This window comes from Brachyhypopomus gauderio, chromosome 19 (assembly GCF_052324685.1).
Source record: "Brachyhypopomus gauderio isolate BG-103 chromosome 19, BGAUD_0.2, whole genome shotgun sequence".
Classification (NCBI taxonomy): domain Eukaryota; kingdom Metazoa; phylum Chordata; class Actinopteri; order Gymnotiformes; family Hypopomidae; genus Brachyhypopomus; species Brachyhypopomus gauderio.
Genome location: NC_135229.1, coordinates 445,068 through 464,822, shown reverse-complemented (window position 1 = coordinate 464,822; position 19,755 = coordinate 445,068). Strand labels below are relative to the sequence as shown.

At 43.4% G+C, this 19,755-nt stretch overlaps 1 protein-coding gene across 3 annotated transcripts; it reads right to left on the bottom strand.

The window, feature by feature from the left end:
* Positions 1-456: 456 nt before the first annotated feature.
* Positions 457-18,519, bottom strand: aknad1 (AKNA domain containing 1). 3 transcript variants are annotated; one of them, XM_076982078.1, is made up of 22 exons: positions 18,357-18,519; positions 17,763-18,002; positions 16,074-17,209; positions 14,557-14,631; positions 14,076-14,325; positions 13,611-13,729; positions 13,363-13,422; positions 12,737-12,870; positions 10,124-10,856; positions 9,576-9,685; positions 8,791-8,919; positions 7,993-8,053; positions 7,644-7,738; positions 6,002-6,225; positions 5,662-5,821; positions 5,315-5,560; positions 5,129-5,205; positions 4,254-4,376; positions 3,828-4,016; positions 3,233-3,332; positions 3,002-3,122; positions 457-963 (listed from the first exon to the last, which is right to left on the bottom strand). In XM_076982078.1, exons 1-22 carry the CDS (start codon positions 18,367-18,369, stop codon positions 838-840), a joined length of 4,521 nt encoding a protein of 1,506 aa, XP_076838193.1. In that variant the 5' UTR covers positions 18,370-18,519; the 3' UTR covers positions 457-837. The 3 variants fall into 3 exon arrangements, with proteins under 3 accessions (XP_076838193.1, XP_076838194.1, XP_076838195.1); XM_076982079.1 differs by having other exon boundaries at positions 6,008-6,225; XM_076982080.1 differs by having other exon boundaries at positions 458-963; positions 5,315-5,476.
* Positions 18,520-19,755: the final 1,236 nt, after the last annotated feature.

Genomic DNA, 19,755 nt, shown 5'->3' with positions numbered 1-19,755 from the left:
AGACCTGAGAGACCTGACTGGAACATATCTAACCATTTCACTGAGGTAAAGAGGAGCAAGACCATGAAGACATTTAAAAACCATCACTAGAACCTTAAAATCTATTCTAAAGCTGACAGGTAACCAGTGCAGTGAGTGGAGTGCAGGTGTAATATTAGTAGTATTAGTATCAGTAGTATTAGTGTAGTATTAGTAGTAGTAATAGTAGTAGCATTTAACTGTAATCAATATCATATATTTTGTAAACCATTGTACATTGATTTTTGTTTAATTGATCTTATATAGTTTGTATACTTCCTTACTCTGACCCTTCCTCCCTGCTGCTGTAATACTGCAAATTTCCCCATTGCGGGATTAATAAAGGATTATCTTTTCTTTTCTTAATCATTAATATGTTTTTTTTTCTTTGCTGTTTATCTTCATTTTATATGGTAGAGAATTTATACTCTACATTTACATCATGAGTATAAAAACACTTGAGGTTCCTCTCTCCTCAATCCCTTAAGAAATATAAGGAAACAACTTCATCATAAAACACCATGAGACTGATGAACAGAACAATTAGGGCTGTGAGCCCCTAACATACAGAATGCCAATTACAGGTGCTATGCTGCCCCCTACTGGCTGCCTTCCTCTGACCAACCGGCCAGACAGCATGAGTCAATAAGTTGTGGAAACAAACTATAGAATTATTATCATTGGTGGAAATTCTTTAATTAAAAGGAATATATTACTCTAAACATTCTACATTATAGAATGTAAGGGCTGCTTCCTGTCTCTAGGCGATGTAGGCCATGTAATTTCCTGTAGAGCCTGTCCTTCCTGTCTAAGGCGATGTCACTTCCTGTAGAGCCTGTCCATGGCCAGGTCTATGCGGAGGCTTTCAGCCATGCGCTCTGTGGTCTGCTTCAGCAGCAAAACCGCTTCCAGCGCTTCATCCAGAGTCCTGTTCATCATCATCTCCTGGCAACAGCCAAATAAGAAAACAAATAAACAAAATAGTAAACACAGACTTCCTGTGACTTATCTGATATCTGGTTCAGTCAGATTCATTAATACAATATAGAATACAGTGGGGAAAATAAGTATTTAGTCAGTCACCAATTGTGCAAGTTCTCCCACTTAAAAAAAATGAGAGGGGCCGGTAATTGACATCATAGGTAGACCTCAACTATGAGAGACAAAATGTGAAAAAAAATTGAGAAAATCATTTTGTCTGACTTTTAAAGAATTTATTTGCAAATAATGGTGGAAAATAAGTATTTGGTCACCTACAAACAAGCAAGATTTCTGGCTGTCACAGACCTGTAACTTCTTTTTTAAGAGGCTCCTCTTTCCCCCACTCATTACCTGTATTAATGGCACCTGTTTGAAGTCGTTAACGGTATAAAAGACACCTGCCCACAACCTCAAACAGTCACACTCCAAACTCCACTATGGTGAAGACGAAAGAGCTGTCGGAGGACACCAGAAACCAAATTGTAAACCTGCACCAGGCTGGGAAGACTGAATCTGCAATAGGCAAGCAGCTTGGTGTGAAGAAATCTAGTGTTGGAGCAATAATCAGAAAATGGAAGACCTACAAGACCACTACTAATCTCCCTCGATCTGGGGCTCCACGCAAGATCTCAGCCCGTGGGGTCAAAATGATCACAAGAACGGTGAGGAAAAATCCCAGAACCACAAGGGGGATCTAGTGAATGACCTGCAGAAAGCTGGGACCAACGTTACAAAGGCTCCCATCAGCAACACACTACGACGCCAGGGACTCAGATCTTGCAGTGCCAGACGTGTCCCCCTGCTTAAGCCAGTCCATATCCAGGCACGTCTGAAGTTTGCTAGAGAGCATTTGGATGTTCCAGAAGAGTATTGGGAGAATGTCATATGGTCAGATGAAACCAAAGTAGAACTATTTGGTAAAAACACAACTCGTCGTGTTTGGAGGACAGTGAATGCTGAGTTGCATCCAAAGAACACCATACCAACTGTGAAGCATGGGGGTGGCAACATCATGCTTTGGGGCTGTTTCTCTGCAAAGGGACCAGGACGACTGGTCCGTGTACATGAAAGAATGAATGGGGCCATATATTGTGAGATTTTGGGTGCAAACCTCCTTCCATCAGCAAGGGCAATGAAGATGAAACGTGGCTGGGTCTTTCAGCATGACAATGATCCCAAGCATACTGCTAGGGCAACAAAGGGGTGGCTTCGTAAGAAACATTTCAAAGTCCTGGAGTGGCCTAGCCAGTCTCCCGATCTCAACCTCATCGAAAACCTTTGGAGGGAGTTAAAAGTCCGTGTTGCCCGCCGACAGCCCCAAAACATCACTGCTCTAGAGGAGATCTGCATGGAGGAATGGGCCAACATACCAGCAACAGTGTGTGCCAACCTTGTGAAGACTTACAGAAAACGTTTGACCTCTCTCATTGCCAACAGAGGATATGCAACAAAGTATTGAGATGAACTTTTGTTATTGACCAAATACTTATTTTCCACCATTATTTGCAAATAAATTCTTTAAAAGTCAGACAAAATTATTTTTTCAATTTTTTTTTCACATTTTGTCTCTCATAGTTGAGGTCTACCTATGATGTCAATTACCGGCCTCTCTCATCTTTTTAAGTGGGAGAACTTGCACATTTGGTAACTGACTAAATACTTATTTCCCCACTGTATATATCTCTATAATAGTTGTATTGTTGTAAGCTTTTACAAGACTACAATTATAATAGTGCAAGAACTACATTGCTGTCTGTCTGGGTTTTTATACTATTGTTGCCCCTTCCTGCCCATTTGTACACAGCTCTAGGGGGCGCTATCTGATTTATACATTGTAAAAGCAGTCTAGAAAAGTAGTAAAGTAGTAAAGTAAAGGTAAAGTAGTCTAGAAGCTGTAAAAATATGTCTACAAACTACTGTGTAAAGTGGTTCAGTGTACTATCTAGATCAGTGTAAGGCCTCTGAAGAACAAAACAGTGCTCACTATGTGCTCCAGACTGACCTTGTTGTGTCTGTGGGTCCGTGCCTTTCCTCCAGTCCAGCAGGGGGCGGTGTGTAGCAGGGAGACGTTACTGGACAGCAGTGCAGAGTCTCGTCCTGACTGCAGATGTTGTGCTTTGAAACTAAGATCACAAGTACAGAGTAAATCGTTTTTAAAATGTACTTAGGACTGATTTTACACTTAGTTATGAATACATGACCTGATTTATTGATAAAATGATCAACTGCTTACACAGAGGAGAAGCTGTAGCAGGAGTCATAGTTAATCTGAAGAGGTTCGTGTAGGGGACGAGGTAGAGGATCAAGTCTGTTCATTACACAGCCGCTTTCCCCTGTAATGTAGCACACACAGCAAAACACAGCCAAGATATTCACAACGGAACTAACTAAAGGTTTCTGAAGCAAGAAGATGCGTTGTGTTATAAAATCAGCTCTGGCCCTCGTGCCCACGTAGTCCTCAGCCGTGTGGTCGGGTTAAAGCAGGGGTCACCAACCTTTTTGAAACTAGGAGCTACTTCTTGGAGACCAATTATTGCGGAGGGCTACCAGATGAATTCGCATCAATCTAACGAAAAGTTGTTGAGCAGGGGGGGGGGGGGGGGGGGGGGTGCGTGTGCGAGTGTCAATTGCTAAGCAGGAAGACCGCTACCAACCGCGGACAATCTATAATAGTAGTAAAAACATAAACGATGCAGCGCTTTGGTATAGTGAGCTATTTTTAAAACAAGCCCGCGGGCGACTCGTGACGTCCTCGCGGGCGACATGTTGGTGACCCCTGGGTTAAAGTCTAACATCAGCTCAGTGTTTTCACTTTCCTGATTTCTTACCTTGTGGTCTACACTCATTTCTTTTGTTGACTCTTTTTCTGTGACTGGTTAGTCCAAATCCAGCAATAGTGCTGTGATTGGTTGATCCAACATTAGCTCTGCTGCTGTGATTGGTTGACTCATCATTGGGTCTCTGATGATTGGCATGTCTGGACTGAACCATATCCGTAGATAGGCTCTCTAAAGAAGCTGTCAAGGGATGGAGTGAACCGTCTGAGAACTTGACATACAGAAATGCAACGCATATAATTGAATCAAACAGTAAACATTTTTCTTTAAGAGGGATGTTGAAAGAAAAGAAAACATCATTTTGCACCACCTCTGGACAATCTTCAACAGAAACGTAGGTGTATATGTCTGTGTTAGGGGCTGCTAGGTTCGTTTAGTTATATATTTTGGTCCATAAAGGAGCAAGAGAACACAAACCCAGGGAGGAGCCCCTGTAGTCAGGTGGTCTTCTGTGTGAGGGAGTCCTGCAGCGGAGGTTCAAGTCTCTGTGAGCAGGACGGAGTCGGCCAGAAGATGAAGTATCTGATTCTCTGTCTGATCCTGTGTAAACACATTCTGGATACTTGTACAAATACAGAGACACTAGGCTTCACCTGGATGAGTACTGTTAGGTTGAGTATGACTACTGGAATGAGTAGTGTTACCTGGGGGAGTGTTGTTTCCTGGGTGTGTAGTGTTACCTGGGTGTGTAGTGCTACCTGGGTGTGTAGTGCTACCTTGGTGTGTAGTGCTACCTCGGTGTGTACTGCTATCTGGGTGTGTAGTGTTACCTGGGTGTGTAGTGCTACTTTGGTGTGTACTGCTATCTGGGTGTGTAGTGTTACCTGGGTGTGTAGTGCTACCTTGGTGTGTAGTGTTACCTTGGTGTGTAGTGTTACCTGGGTGTGTAGTGTTACCTTGGTGTGTAGTGCTACCTTGGTGTGTAGTGCTACCTGGGTGTGTAGTGTTACCTGGGTGTGTAGTGCTACCTTGGTGTGTAGTGTTACCTGGGTGTGTAGTGTTACCTTGGTGTGTAGTGTTACCTGGGTGTGTAGTGCTACCTTGGTGTGTAGTGTTACCTTGCTGTGTAGTGTTACCTGGGTGTGTAGTGCTACGTTGGTGTGTAGTGCTAAGTTGGTGTGTAGTGTTACCTGGGTGTGTAGTGTTACCTTGGTGTGTAGTGCTACCTTGGTGTGTAGTGTTACCTGGGTGTGTAGTGATACCTGGGTAAGGAGTGTTACCTGGGTGTGTAGTGTTACCTGGGTGAGTAATGTTACCTGGGTGTGTAGTGCTACCTGGGTGCATAGTGTTACCTGTAGAACCATTGAGCTTCATATCAGAAGACATCCAGTCTTCCACCTTCTTGTGGATAATGTCAATATTAGCGCATCTGTAACACGAATAGTGCAGCAAGTCCTTTGATTTAAAAATTCTCAAACATTTTAAAAGCTCTCTCTGTGTTTCAGCAGAGTCTCTTTGGTTCTGGTGTGTGTGGTTACCTGCTGGATCTGTGTCTATGCTGGTGTCGGGGGCGAGGCTGACCTCCGAGTCTCTTCTCGTGGGTGTTTGTATGACTCGGCTGATGCAAATAGCCCAGAGAGCCCTCCAGCGCCCTCTTCAGGTGAGACACCTCATGCTTCAGTGCACGGATAATGTCACTACTGAACACAGAAGTTTTACGCTCCACATTAGTCTCAAGCGTGTGAGAATGAAGGAGTTCCAGGGAGTTCAGCACGAGTGACTGACTGCAACCAAGTAGTGAAAATTTAAACTTTATTAGTCTAGTTTTTACATCCAGTATTTTCAGTTCCAGTGGTGTCTGTCTGCTGCTTTGAGAAGAGCTCACTTGGGGCAGGAGCTGAGGGTGTGGCCATGTGGGGGCGTGGTTAACTGGGGGTGTGGCCAACTGGGGGCATGACCATGGCTGGCCTGCACCTCATCAGCAGGATGTGCTGGTGCTGAAGCTAAATGTTCCTCTGGACCCGCTGGACGGAGAGTAGCGCCCTCTACAGGAACAACATTGAGAAGCAACTTTTAAAAATCTGAATATCATGTGTATAAAATGGTTTTTCATGATTGTTTCTTAATATCCCTCAATAATCTTGTTTGGTTGTGTGTATCTGCATATGTTGAGAATGCAGCCTGTTGAGTGTGTATGTAAATGAGTATCTTTAATAATAGCTTGCCTTTACCACATGCTGGTGTCTCCGCTTTGAAGTGCAGTCTGACAGGTGCATTCTGGATAGTGTAGTTCCACTGTATATTCTGAACACTGTTAGGGAGGTGACCTGGGTCTGACTCTCCCATTGTAGACCATCCAGCCCAGGTTGCCATAGTCATTTGTAGATTAGATGCATAATTTTCTGATGTGCTCATGCTCATGCTGGTGACATCATCAGATGGGGACAAGCTAAGAGACAAAAAATAATTTAGGCATGTATTGGTTTAGACTTGATTAGCTGCTGGACTAAGTGTAGTACTGTAGTATCTGTAGTATGTGTAGTATCTGTAGTATCTGTAGTATGTATAGTATGTATAGTACTGTAGTATGTGTAGTACTGTAGTATCTGTAGTACTGTACTATGTGTAGTATGTATAGTATGTGTAGTATTTGTAGTATGTGTAGTACTGTAGTATCTGTAGTATGCAGTGTTGGGAACGTTACTTTAAAAAAGTAATTAGTTATAGTTACTAACACTACTTGTTCAAAAAAGTAACTGAGTTAGTAACTGAATTACTCTATAATGAAAGTAACTCGTTACCAGGGAAAGTAACTATTTGCATTACAGTAAAAAAAAGTTATATGCCAATAGATAAGAATTTTTTGAAAAAGCAGTTTTCACAGTCAGTTGAAATGAGTAGATCAGAAAGGTGTTTAATTTTTAATATTTATTGCACATCAACAGACCAGTGCAGGATAAAATCCTTTAAAATCCCAAATCCCAAAAAAAAAAAAAAAGCAAAAGTAAACAGTTACACTATATAAAGTGCATTTACATCTATCAAATTAAATTAAATTCTCTCAACCTGAGACAACTGGTTTGTTCACAACAGAAGTAAATTTAACAATAAAACCTCAATTCTTAATTAAATAAATCAAATACCCAGTCTAACACTGGCTCTGATTGGCTACCATAACGCTGCCTTAGCCAATCGCTTACTTACTTGTTAAGTTAAACAAGTGTTACACCGAGAACTGTGACCTATCGAGATCTGTTACTTCTCACTAGCCTGGGCAGCGGTCCGCTCGCATTATTGTTAGTATATCAATATATAGTAACGCACCGCTTTTAATGACCAGTAACGTCAACGGCGTTGTAATGACAGGAAAACTAATTAATTATATTATCCCGTTACTGACAAAATGATGCCGTTACCTAACACCGTTATTTTTAACGGCGTTATTCACAACACTGGTAGTATGTGTAGTACTGTAGTATCTGTAGTATGTGTACTATATGTAGTATGTGAGTATAAACATTCTCACACTGCTCTCCCATCAGTGACTACGGCCTGGTGACCCTTTTCTTATTACAGATATGATACTTTGGTGTTGCATGTGTGGTCTGTGTCTTAATGATTTTAATTATGATAATATCACATTTAGCTGCTTTTCATAAAGAAATACAATATATTCCAAATGATTCACCAACATATTTCTTGAAGATGTGTATGTGATAAATGCATTTGTTTTCAATACTGATCAAACTGGGTTTTTACATTCAAATGTCTGATATGACAGTTTTATTTGCTTTGATACTTGCTCTCTGAAATTTTGTAATTACACTGACTTTGTGTGTGTGTGTGTGTGTGTGTGTTCAAGTGTACCTGTCAGCATTATGCTGTGTGTGAGAGAGTCCTGTTGCTGGTCGGCTCAGGTCAGATGTTCCCAAACCACTGTCTGTCTCTGGACTCACATGCCGCTGTAATGAGTGATACACCGTCTCACCTGACAGTCACACTTACAATCCTCAGTACAAAATGGAAAATGTTAAAAAAATATTTGAAATTTAAATATTTAATTGAATTAAATATCCTATTTACTCTTTTATATTTATATTTACAGTTAATTCTTTCAGAATGGATACATCTCTGTGTGTGTGTGTGTGTGTGTGTGTGTGTGTGTGTGTGTGTGTGTGTGTGTGTGTGTGTGTGTGTGTGTGTGTGTGTGTTTTACCTGTATTTTGTTTGTATATGGTTCTGGGGAATCTTGCAGGTGACATCCTACATCTTGGGGACTTGCGTATGAAACGGGGCCACAGGAGATTACATCACATTAGTTACAGCACAGAGGCCTGATACTGATGTTAATGTTGATGTGGTTCTAGTGTGACGTGAAACCATAATGGTTTGGCCCAGTATGTTTCACATCTTTTCCTGTGTATATTACAAATGAAACTTTAATTTCGAATGTTGCTATTAAAGAGGTATCCCGTAAATCTTAGACAGGTTCTCTGGTACACACTGAGTGACTGATCCACCCACCTCCAAGCTCAGACGGCCCACAGCCTCAGGGTTCCTCCACACAGCCAGGATCATGACAGGAGTGCGGCTGACAGAACTCACCTGTAGGGTGTCCTCTGGGACGGCTGACAGAACTCACCTGTAGGGTGTCCTCTGGGGTGACGGACAGAGCTCACCTGTAGGGTGTCCTCTGGGGCGACGGACAGAACTCATCTGTAGGGTGTCCTCTGGGGAGACGGACAGAGCTCACCTGTAGGATGTCCTCTGGGGTGACTGACAGAACTCACCTGTCGGGTGTCCTCTGGGGCGACTGACAGAACTCACCTGTCGGGTGTCCTCTGGGGAGATGGACAGAACTCACCTGTCGGGTGCCCTCTGGGGAGACGGACAGAACTCACCTGTAGGGTGTCCTCTGGGGAGACGGACAGAACTCACACCTGTAGGGTGTCCTCTGGGGAGATGGACAGAACTCACCTGTCGGGTGTCCTCTGGGGCGACGGACAGAACTCACCTGTAGGGTGTCCTCTGGGGCGACTCTGGCAGCCTTTCCAGGAAGTCTTCATCTTGCACACCTGCCATGCTCATGCTACCATCCTCAGCCTCACCTTCACCATCAAAGTGGGACGACTGACCGTTGATGCTGGGGAAGCCCAAGAGTAGAGGGTCGGGGTCGGGGTAGAGGGTCGGGGTCGGGGTAGAGGATCGGGGGAGGGGTAGAGGGTCGGGGGAGGGGTAGAGGGTCGGGGGAGGGGTAGAGTGTCGGGGGAGGGGTAGAGGGTCGGGGGAGAGGTAGAGTGTCGGGGGAGGGGTAGAGGGTCGGGGGAGGGGTAGAGGATCGGGGTCGGGGTAGAGTGTCGGGGTCGGGGTAGAGGGTCGGGGGAGGGGTAGAGTGTCGGGGGAGGGGTAGAGGATCGGGGGAGGGGTAGAGGGTCGGTGGAGGGGTAGAGTGTCGGGGGAGGGGTGGAGTGTCAGGGGAGGGGTAGAGGGTCAGGGAGGGGTAGAGGGTCAGGGAGGGGTAGAGGGTCGGGGGAGGGGTAGAGGGTACCTCAGTGTTTCCATTGGGAAACTGATACAAATGTCATGAGTCACCTGAGCACATGTGAAGAGTGGTGTGTTTCATTTCACAACTTTCACTCTCAGCTCACAGCCTCCACTCCACATGAGCTAAAGTATACCCAGGAATGTTGAGTTAACTCCTGAGTTATAGTAATCATGCCCTGGGGTCTTAAACGCCTGAGTTTAAATACTTTTGTCATGAGATTACCAAAGTGTGGTGTTACTGCATGCTGAACGTACTGTATGAGTGCGAGAGCTGAGTCTATCACTGTGGGTTCTTCATCATTGGTTTTAAAATGTTCCTCTTCCTCAGCAGATGTGCGGCTGCTAGAGATGCTAAACAGGAACTCCTGTAAAGCGATAACACAAGTTCTGCGTGTTCAGTTGTGTGTGTTTAAGCTTTGTTAGTAAGCTGTATGTAAGTTAAGTTAGCCTAGCCTAGTGATGAGTAAGTATGAGTATTAAACACACTGGAGATGAGTTAATATGAGTATTAAACACACTGGTGATGAGTTAGTATGAGTATTAAACACACTGGAGATGAGTTAATATGAGTATTAAACACACTGGAGATGAGTTAGTATGAGTATTAAACACACTGGTGATGAGTTAGTATGAGTATTAAACACACTGGTGATGAGTTAATATGAGTATTAAACACACTGGAGATGAGTTAGTATGAGTATTAAACACACTGGTGATGAGTTAGTATTAGTATTAAACACCCTGGTGATGAGTTAGTACGAGTATTAAACACACTGGTGAGTGAGCCAGGTAGCAGGTGTCACCTTATGTAATGCCAGCTGGCATGCGGAAGATGCGATGACCTCACCATGGTGTGGAGGAGTAGTGATGACCTCACAGTGGTGTGGAGGAGTGATGACCTCACAGTGGTTTGGAGGAGTAGTGATGACCTCACCATGGTGTGGAGGAGTAGTGATGACCTCACAGTGGTGTGCAGGAGTGATGACCTCACAGTGGTGTGGAGGAGTGATGACCTCACAGTGGTGTGGAGGAGTAGTGATGACCTCACAGTGGTGTGGAGGAGTGATGACCTCAAAGTGGTGTGGAGTATTGATGACCTCACAGTGGTGTGGAGGAGTAGTGATGACCTCACTGTGGCATGGTGGAGTAGTTATGACCTCACTGTGGCGTGGTGGAGTAGTGATGACCTCACAGTGGTGTGGTGGAGTAGTGATGACCTCACTGTGGCGTGGTGGAGTAGTGATGACCTCACAGTGGTGTGGTGGAGTAGTGATGACCTCACAGTGGTGTGGAGGAGTAGTGATGACCTCATTGTGGTGTGGTGGAGTAGTGATGACCTCACAGTGGTGTGGAGGAGTAGTGATGACCTCACAGTGGTGTGGAGGAGTAGTGATGATCTCCCCGTGCTCTTCATGGTGTGGAGGAGTGGCGGTACAGCGTGAGGCAGGAAGACAGTCATGGAGGGCGTTATTGTCTATTTGCTCCTTTATGACCTCCAGTTGCATTCCTAGCCAGAAGATCTCCCCTTCCACCTGCCTGCACACATGGACACCTTCACTGATCTTCCAGAAACATCTACAGCACTCACAACTAATCCAGGGGTCCAGCTTCATCAATCCACTCACATCCGCTTATCTGGGTCTGTGTTACGGGGGCAGGAGCCTAAGCAAAGAGGCCCAGGCTTCCCTCTACCCAGCCACACTCCTCTGGGGGGTTACCCAGGTGTTCCCAGGACATCCGAGAGATATAATCTCCCCGGGGTTTCCTTCCAGTTGGACATGCCCAACACCTCACCAGGGAGGCGCCCAGGGGGCATCCGGACCAGATTCCAGAACCACCTCAACTGGCTCCTCTCTAAATGGAGGAGCAGTGACGCTACTCTGTAAAAAGCGCTATATAAATAAATTTGACTTTGACTTTTGACTTTGACATAAGTATAAGTATGTATGGTAGGGGTGGGTATCACCACTGATTTCCCGATTCGATTCCGATTCACAAGGTCCCGATTCAATTCGATTTTCGATTCGATTTGATCCGATTCAATATCGATTCTTGTAGGGACATTTCAGTTACAATAAAAAGTGTAGTTTGAATGTGAAATGTAGTAATGATACAAGGAACACTCAAACTTTATTATAATGTATAATGTAAACAGTTACATTCTTTTTTAATATTGTAATGATGGGATTATTGGGTTACTGTTTCTTTAAGTTAAGGTTGTGTGAGTGGGAGAGCGCGCAAGGAGCGAGAGTGAGAGAGGATTCAGCTATTTACTTCTGTTGAGTGAATTCGCTTGTATTAATGTTAAAATAAAAGAGAAGAGTCAACTGTAAACTTCACAACTTTATACCGGTGTGAGGGTCCGCGCACCGAAAACGACATAATCGCGGTGGCTCCGCCCGTGCGCTGTCGATTTGCAAGGTCGTGCACCTCTCGAATTTTGTAACTTCAGGCGTGCCGCGCTTCAGCACAATGAACCAAGTCATGTTTGCTGGGTTCATACACCTAAACAAGGTGGAATTCAAGCACGTCACGCGAGATAAAACGCGAGACGTTAAAACGGTACGCATATGTGGGGAAAATTGGCCAATTCTAAAGATTGATCTCAGGTTTAATAAATCGATATCAAATCATTCAAATGAAGATCGATTTGAATCGAAAAATCGATTTTTTAAACACACCCCTAATGTATGGTACATATAGTGTACAGTGTGTAACGTAGTGGGTATGTGCACGCACACACCGCGTGAAAACAGAGAGAGACGTGGAACCAAGTGCCGGCCGAGCTGACAACTAAATGACTAGCTTCACCAATCAGCGAGAGAAGGAGACAGAGACACCAGCGGTGACAACCACCGAACATGCAGAGTAAAATCAACAGGTATAAACTTGACCGTAAAAACATGGGAGATAATACCAAAGGTGAACTCAAAAGACACGGAAAATTCAACGCGTATAAAACAAACTAAAGACAACAGGGGAAGTAACTGGCTCGCTGGCAAATACCGCAAAGAACAAAAAACCCTTCAAAACAAAAGTAGGACGGATAGGAATGTAACAGGGGGAGGAAAACTTGAGAAGGGCCAGGGAGCGGCGAAGGAGATAGTGACTCCAATACGTGACAGAGGAACAAGAGAGAGAGTGAGAGAGACAGGTGGCGAGACACCTAGTAATGCAACAATGAGACACACAGTGAGAGGTAGGCTGAAAGTGCAACAGCACGAGACCAAAACGATTCAGCAGTGATCTGTCACAACTCAGCTCCTTAAGTAGGAGGGAGGACAGGTGTAACAGGTGTGACAGATCACTGCTGATTGTGCTGACGCCTCCTAGTGCCCGCTCATGAGCTCCCCCCTGTGGTGACCAGAGGAGCAGCATCCATACCAGCCTATGTGAAATGTGTTTTTTTTATTTACCTGTCAGGGTCAAACTCCCCTGTGTTCCTGTCATATCCCATGTATCTCTGCATCTCCAGGGCTCTGTGTTCCTCCTTCTTATTCATGTAGTTTCGCTCTAGCTGATCCTGAGCCTCCAACATGGTCCTAAACACCTGCTCAGGGAGAATACCAAACACCACCATCTGAACACCTGCTCAGAGAGAATACCAAACACCACCATCTGAACACCTGCTCAGAGAGAAAACCAAACACTACCATCTGAACACCTGCTCAGAGAAAAAAAACAAACACCACCATCTGAACACCTGCTCAGGCAGAATACCAAACACTACCATCTGAACACCTGCTCAGAGAGAATACCAAACACCACCATCTGAACACCTGCTCAGAGAGAATACCAAACACTACCATCTGAACACCTGCTTAGAGAAAATACCAAACACCACCATCTGAACACCTGCTCAGAGAGAAAATGCTCAAGATTATACCATTATTGGTATTCCATTACGAGTATTCCGCTACTGTCCAGTATCAACGAAGACTTTGATGACTTCCAACTACACTGTGTCTTTATTTTGACAATAGATTTCTTCAGGCAGATTAAAATAAAATACTGAATACAGACAAAACCAATTTAATGATACCATCCGCTGTTCTTCAAGAGTCATTGACATGTCACTGATGCTTGTCTTGAATTCATCCACCTGTGAAGTCAAAGAGAACGTGTTAGTGGGCAGCAGTGAAGTTATACATACATTATCTTCACAAACACACTACCCTCGTGATGTTTGTGAGGCGTATACACTTCTCTGCTCCCCACTTTACTCTGTGATTTAATCATGCACTAAAGAACCACGTTTGAACAGAGTGGGTCTAGTAGTCACACTGTTACCTTGTCCTTAAACTGGGTGATGATGTCAGTAAGCTCTGTGGTGAGTCTGTGGCCCTCAGTTTGGGATTTCAGCTCAGAGAGAGATCTCCACACCTCACTGTTCTTCTGCTCTTCCAACCCTACATGACAAATGATATATACAATCCATCCCTTTTCCTAAGATCAGTGCCAATTAAAACTATGTAAAGAGGATCTCTAACAAACAAATGTTCATGTTTTATGCATATTACTGACACCTTAACTGCTGAACTCTTAAACACACAGTACTGCTCTCGCTTGTTTCTGGAGGGAGGTGTGTTCATGGCTGGAACAATTATCAGCCCTCGCTGAGCAACTTTTGCTTCATAGATAGTGACACTAGCTAGGCTTCCTGCTAATCCGTAGGCATGGTTACAGGTACAGTGAGGTGAGAAGCCGCTCCTGTTTAACAGCAGGTGAGAGTAAACACAATGCTGCATGGCCTGCCTGCTGAGCTGGGGTGGGGGTTCGGAGGTGAGGTGAGGCGCTGGGATTCATGACGTGAGATGTTGACATTCTGGGTTTCATGGGGTGAAATGTTGACGTTCTGGGATTCAAGGCGTGAGATGTTGACGTTCAGGGATTCAAAGCGTGAGATGTTGACATTCTGGGATTGATGGTGTGAGATGTTGACGTTCTGGGATTCTCCTGGGATACTCCTGTGTGCTAATAGTAGAGGCTCACTGCAGGACAGAGTCTGATTGACAGAAAAGACAAGAAAGCAAGAATTGTGTTGCATGGTATTATACACAGTGTGCAGTTAACATGTCCTCTGGTGTAGTGTAACATATTCATTACTGATGAGCTTTACATGATGAGTCATCAAAAGCAGGACAAACAGAACTGAACTGTTCAAGAACAAGAACTGTTCAGTGATCCTGCAGGAACTCATAAAACATGCATGACCGTATAGAAAACACACACACACCTGACACCGTGTTTTCATCTGAATGATCAAGTGGTCGTCTTCTGCATATTTAGCAAGTAATCTGTCATACTCAGCCTGGGAATCAGTATACAGACTAATTGTAAACAATTAGACATACACATACAACATACAGTTAAACCAGTTAAACATAATTAAACATACAGTTACAGTACCCTGAACCTAATTACTATACTATTATTATAATACTACTATTACTACAATAAACAATGGTCAAATGTCATTTATGGTTTTATATGTAAAATATGTCCTAGTTACTCCTGTTATAGATGACATACAAAGTTGTAAAAATAATTATGAGAATAATAATAAAATGAATAGCAAATATAATAGAAAAAGTAACAGGAATAATAGTAATAGTAGAAGTTCATCTGTAATAGTAACAGCAGTAGTATAGTATTATAGTGCAATAGTAGTATAGTATTATAGTGTAATAGTAGCATAGTATTATGCTGTGATAGTAATAGTAGTATATTATTATAGTAAAATAGTAATAGTAGATAGTAGAGTATCTGTAGATATTGGTCCAGTAATAATAACAGTAGTATAGTAGTATGGTGTTATTGTAGCAGTAGTACCTGTGGATGCTGGTCCAGTAATAGTAATAGTAGAAGAGTAGTATAGTATTATTGTATCAGTGGTACCTGTAGATATTGGTCCAGTAATAGTAACAGTATTATAGTATTATAGTATAATTGTATCAGTGGTACCTGTTGGTCCAGTATTGGTCCAATAGTAGTAACAGTAGTATAGTAGTATAGTATAATTGTATTAGTGGTACCTGTTGATATTGGTCCAGTAGTAGTAACAGTAGTATAGTAGTATAGTATAATTGTGTCAGTGGTACCTGTAGATACTGGTCCAGTAATAGTTATAGTAGTATAGTATAATTGTATCAGTGGTACCTGTTGATATTGGTCCTGTAATAGTAACAGTAGTATAGTATTATAGTATAATTGTATGAGGGGTATATGTTGATATTGGTCCAGTAATAGTAACAGTAGTATAGCAGTATAGTATAATCGTGTGAGTGGTACCTGTTGATATTGGTCCAGTAATAGTAACAGTATTATAGTATTATAGTATAATTGTATGAGTGGTACCTGTTGATATTGGTCCAGTAGTAGTAACAGTAATATAGTAGTATAGTAAAATTGTATCAGTGGTACCTGTAGATATTGGTACAGTAATAGTAACAGTAGTATAGTAGTATAGTATAATTGTGTGAGTGGTACCTGTAGATATTGGTCCAGTAGTAGTAACAGTAGTATAGAAGTATAGTAAAATTGTATCAGTGGTACCTGTAGATATTGGTCCAGTAATAGTAACAGTAGTATAGTAGTGTAGTATAATTGTATGAGTGGTACCTGTAGATATTGATCCAGTAATAGAAACAGTAGTATAGTATTATAGTATAATTGTATGAGTGGTACCTGTAGATATTGATCCAGTAATAGTTACAGTAGTATAGTAGAATAGTAGTATTGTATTGGTACTACCTGTAGATATTGGTCCAGTTTTCCTTCATCTCTGAAAGCACACGACCACACAGTGTCTTCCAACACTCTGCTGATGACATCAGCGGTGCAAGACGCTGGGGATTTACCCACAATGCCAGGCACATGGTGGGTTCTGTCCATGGCTGGTGATTGGCAGCCTGGTTTGGCAGGTGTTTTACCTTTGGGGATTTTGACTCTGGGGGCCACTTTGGAGAAGTCAGGACGGGGGTAGTGAACCTGGCCCTGGCCATACTTCAGCTCACCACTAGAGGGCATCCTATCCCAGGAGCCGCGAGCACCAGGGTCAGGAGCACCGCCACTGCAGCCTCGCATCGCACCCTCTTCATCTTCCTCTTCATCTTCCTCCTCATCTTTGGGTAACAGCACAACACTGGTTGAATTGCAGATTGCATTAGCGACACTGTTGGACACTACCGAGGAGTCTGACTGATCACGGCCGTCTGACAGAATCACCGGTTCAGCAGTGTTACTGGACCTGAGTGATGCCGTTTCTGCAGATCCTGGCTTGGAGACGGACGTCTCTGAGGTTCTGTGACTTTCAGCTCTGCTGGACTCTTTCTCCTCCGAGTGGCTGACACAGGGCTTTGTGTTGAGGCTATCTCTGCTTCTGCTCAGCACGGTCTCATCAACACTCTCAAGCAGAGAGACCTCAGGCAGGGTCTCAGCCTCAATCAGCCTGCCACAGTTCAGCAGCTCTTCCTGGGAGAAATACCGGAGCAGGAACTGGGGAACGGAGTCTAAGACCTGGCCAACAGGACCTGAGGGGGGACCAGAGAGATCACCGTGGCAGGTGGGATCGGCAACAGTCTGGAGCACATCAGAGTCCTGGGCAGACGTGTGGCGGAGGGTGTGTAGCACTGCTGTTCTGGGGCAGGTGTCGTGGTGTATGAGGTGACACTCAGATCCTCCATCGTAGGGCAGCTCCTCTTGCTCTTCATCGCTGGTGTCGTCCTCCTGACGCTGCCGTTGTGGCCGTTCTGGGTCGGACCTCAGGGCTGACGCACTCCTGTCCCCTCCGTTCCTGGTACAGGAGTGAGACCTAGCTTCACTGACAGAGGCCGGGCACTCAGAAGACTCCTCTTCAACTTCATCTGATCCAGACAGACCACTGCTCTCTGTAAATAAAATAATTAAAACAATTTAAAACACAGCTAAACAGCTGAGTTTTATACAGGCTTGGTTTTAAATGTTTGGATTCTTATTTTAATTGTAGTTTAAAAAAAGGTTTTCCTATTTCTGATCAGCTTCGGAGTGAATGCAACCAGTGAGTTCAATAGTCTAACTTCAGTACTAATACACTCAATAAACCATAAATGCCATAGACATCGACACTTAAGAATAACACAAGACAGCATAAGAAGATCTGGGACACATTTGGTGTAGTCCGTTTGAACACAATATTCTAATAAGGACGACTGTGCTTTATGAACTCTGATCTTAGTCCATATGGAAAGACCATTAGGTGCAATGTGTGCACACTTTGAGCTCAGTTTGCCAATCATCGCAGTCCAGGGATTCTTAGTATATGTGTAATTGAATTGAGACGTAAACTATAAATAAAATGCTTCTTGCAATGAGATGAATGAATAAATCAACAGTGACTATTCTTCAGTATTCTTTATTCGTGAAGCGTTAGTGCTGCTGCGGGACTCCACGAGTCGGTATTACCACAAGAGACCGAGCCCCGTGACACCGGTACCGAGAACGAGTCCCTCAGGTCGCTCAGATGAAGGCTGTCGTCCTCACTAATGTCCACCAATATAGTCTGGTGGAAATGTCTCTCCCACACCAGAGATGGACTGCTCTCGGTACCAGACGGGTCGTCCTGTGTGGTCACGTCTGCAGCCCGTTCGCCCGTGATCCGGTTCCGCCCGTCGCGCTGCAGAGGACCGGCCCGCACACTCGGGTCTTAGCAACGAAACAACACAACAGGAGTGAAGATGAAAGTTCAGTAACCGAACTCATACCAGCCTTATGATCTTATAATGCCCGTCACGCACAACAGACTGATATAGTTTCATCTACTCGTAGATGGAGTAAACATGATTACACACTCCTCCACTTCAGCATTATAGATCAGGAGAAAAACCCAGATCATGGAGATGTTTGCAGCTTACATTCTCCCTATCACGGCACAGCGTCTGGTTCATTTGTGAATATACAGTTTTATACTGTAGTAATTTAAGTCATTTAACTTCAGTTCAAGTTCAGGCTCATCTTGCTCCTCCAGGTTTTTGTAGGTTACAGGTGCGGCACACGTACCTGTCGACGGCATCCTCTACTCACACTCCATCACCAGATCTGCACCGGCTACGGATTCAGCGCGAGTCCGCACGGTTGCAGCCAGTACCGTCACACGGACCAAAGACTCGTTAATAATACACACGCTCGCGCGTTTGATACACCGGAGGGGTTGGGGTGCTATGGTAACGTGAAGCCTTCCGGGTGTAGTTCACGGAGCGGATCAATGAAGACTTCAGCCCTTTATTTCCAGGGGTAGACATGACGAACAGCAGTTAATAAACTTAAACAACAGCAGTATTTACTCACCCTTGTTCTTAGAAATAGTTTTTTTCTCCGTCTATTTAGTACATTTCTCACATCATGGTTTATTTGCATCATAACAACTGCATTTCTCAAAACAGTGCAAACAGCAAAACTCAATGAAATACCTGCAAAAGCGCATACTTCACTCAAAATTTAGTTTTTGCCTCAAAAATAAATATTTAGATCAACCAACTTGTCAGTGCCATCATAATATCTAATCTGTGTGTCATTGTCTTTGAACAAGGCAATCAAATTATGTAGTCATGTTGCAATAGCAGACTGTACGTACATTCTGATGGAAACTAGCTAAGCTTTTGATTATACAAACGCTGCACATTCTGTGTATCAAAAGAAACTATACATGTTACACATAAAATACAATCTTACACATAGCACAAAGTTACACATGATTGTATGTAGGAGACCGATAGCAAGACATTGGACTGGAATCAAATTTATACAGCAATATTGTTTGCAATGCAATTTGTTGTCAATTCTGAAAAGACATACAACTGTTTGACTCTAAAAACTGCACAATTAGAAACTTACTCTACACATTCAACACAACCCGAGACAACCTAAGGAATTATCATGCTGTCTGTACTGTACAAGATAACACTCCCCTCTGTTGGGCCATGTTGTCATCCACATCACACTGGAATCTTCCTGGAAGATCTTCTTTGAACGTTGTACAGATTGATTCATGGTCATCTGGTATTGTTTCATAACCCAATCAATAGTGGAGATGCTTACAGATTGAATATTTTGATAAACACAGTTGTCCTGTATAATGACTTGGTAAAATATATAATATTAAAATGGCTTGCTGAATTTCCCTCAACATTAAGGCATTATTTTATATGACACAGCACACATAACCTCCTCTTGTTGAGGTGTGATATTGGACCTCTGCCTTCCTGTGAGTCTTGAGCTTCTATATGGTATAAGAATGAAAAAATGCAAAACATAAAGTTGAATAACATTTCAGAACTGATTTCCATGTGCAGCATTACAGCAGAGTGCACATGTCTGAATTACAGACGTGTTTTCTCTATTAAATGTTTGAATGATTGAAGACACAGTTTTTCTTCCAATGTAAAGCGTGGTGATCAAA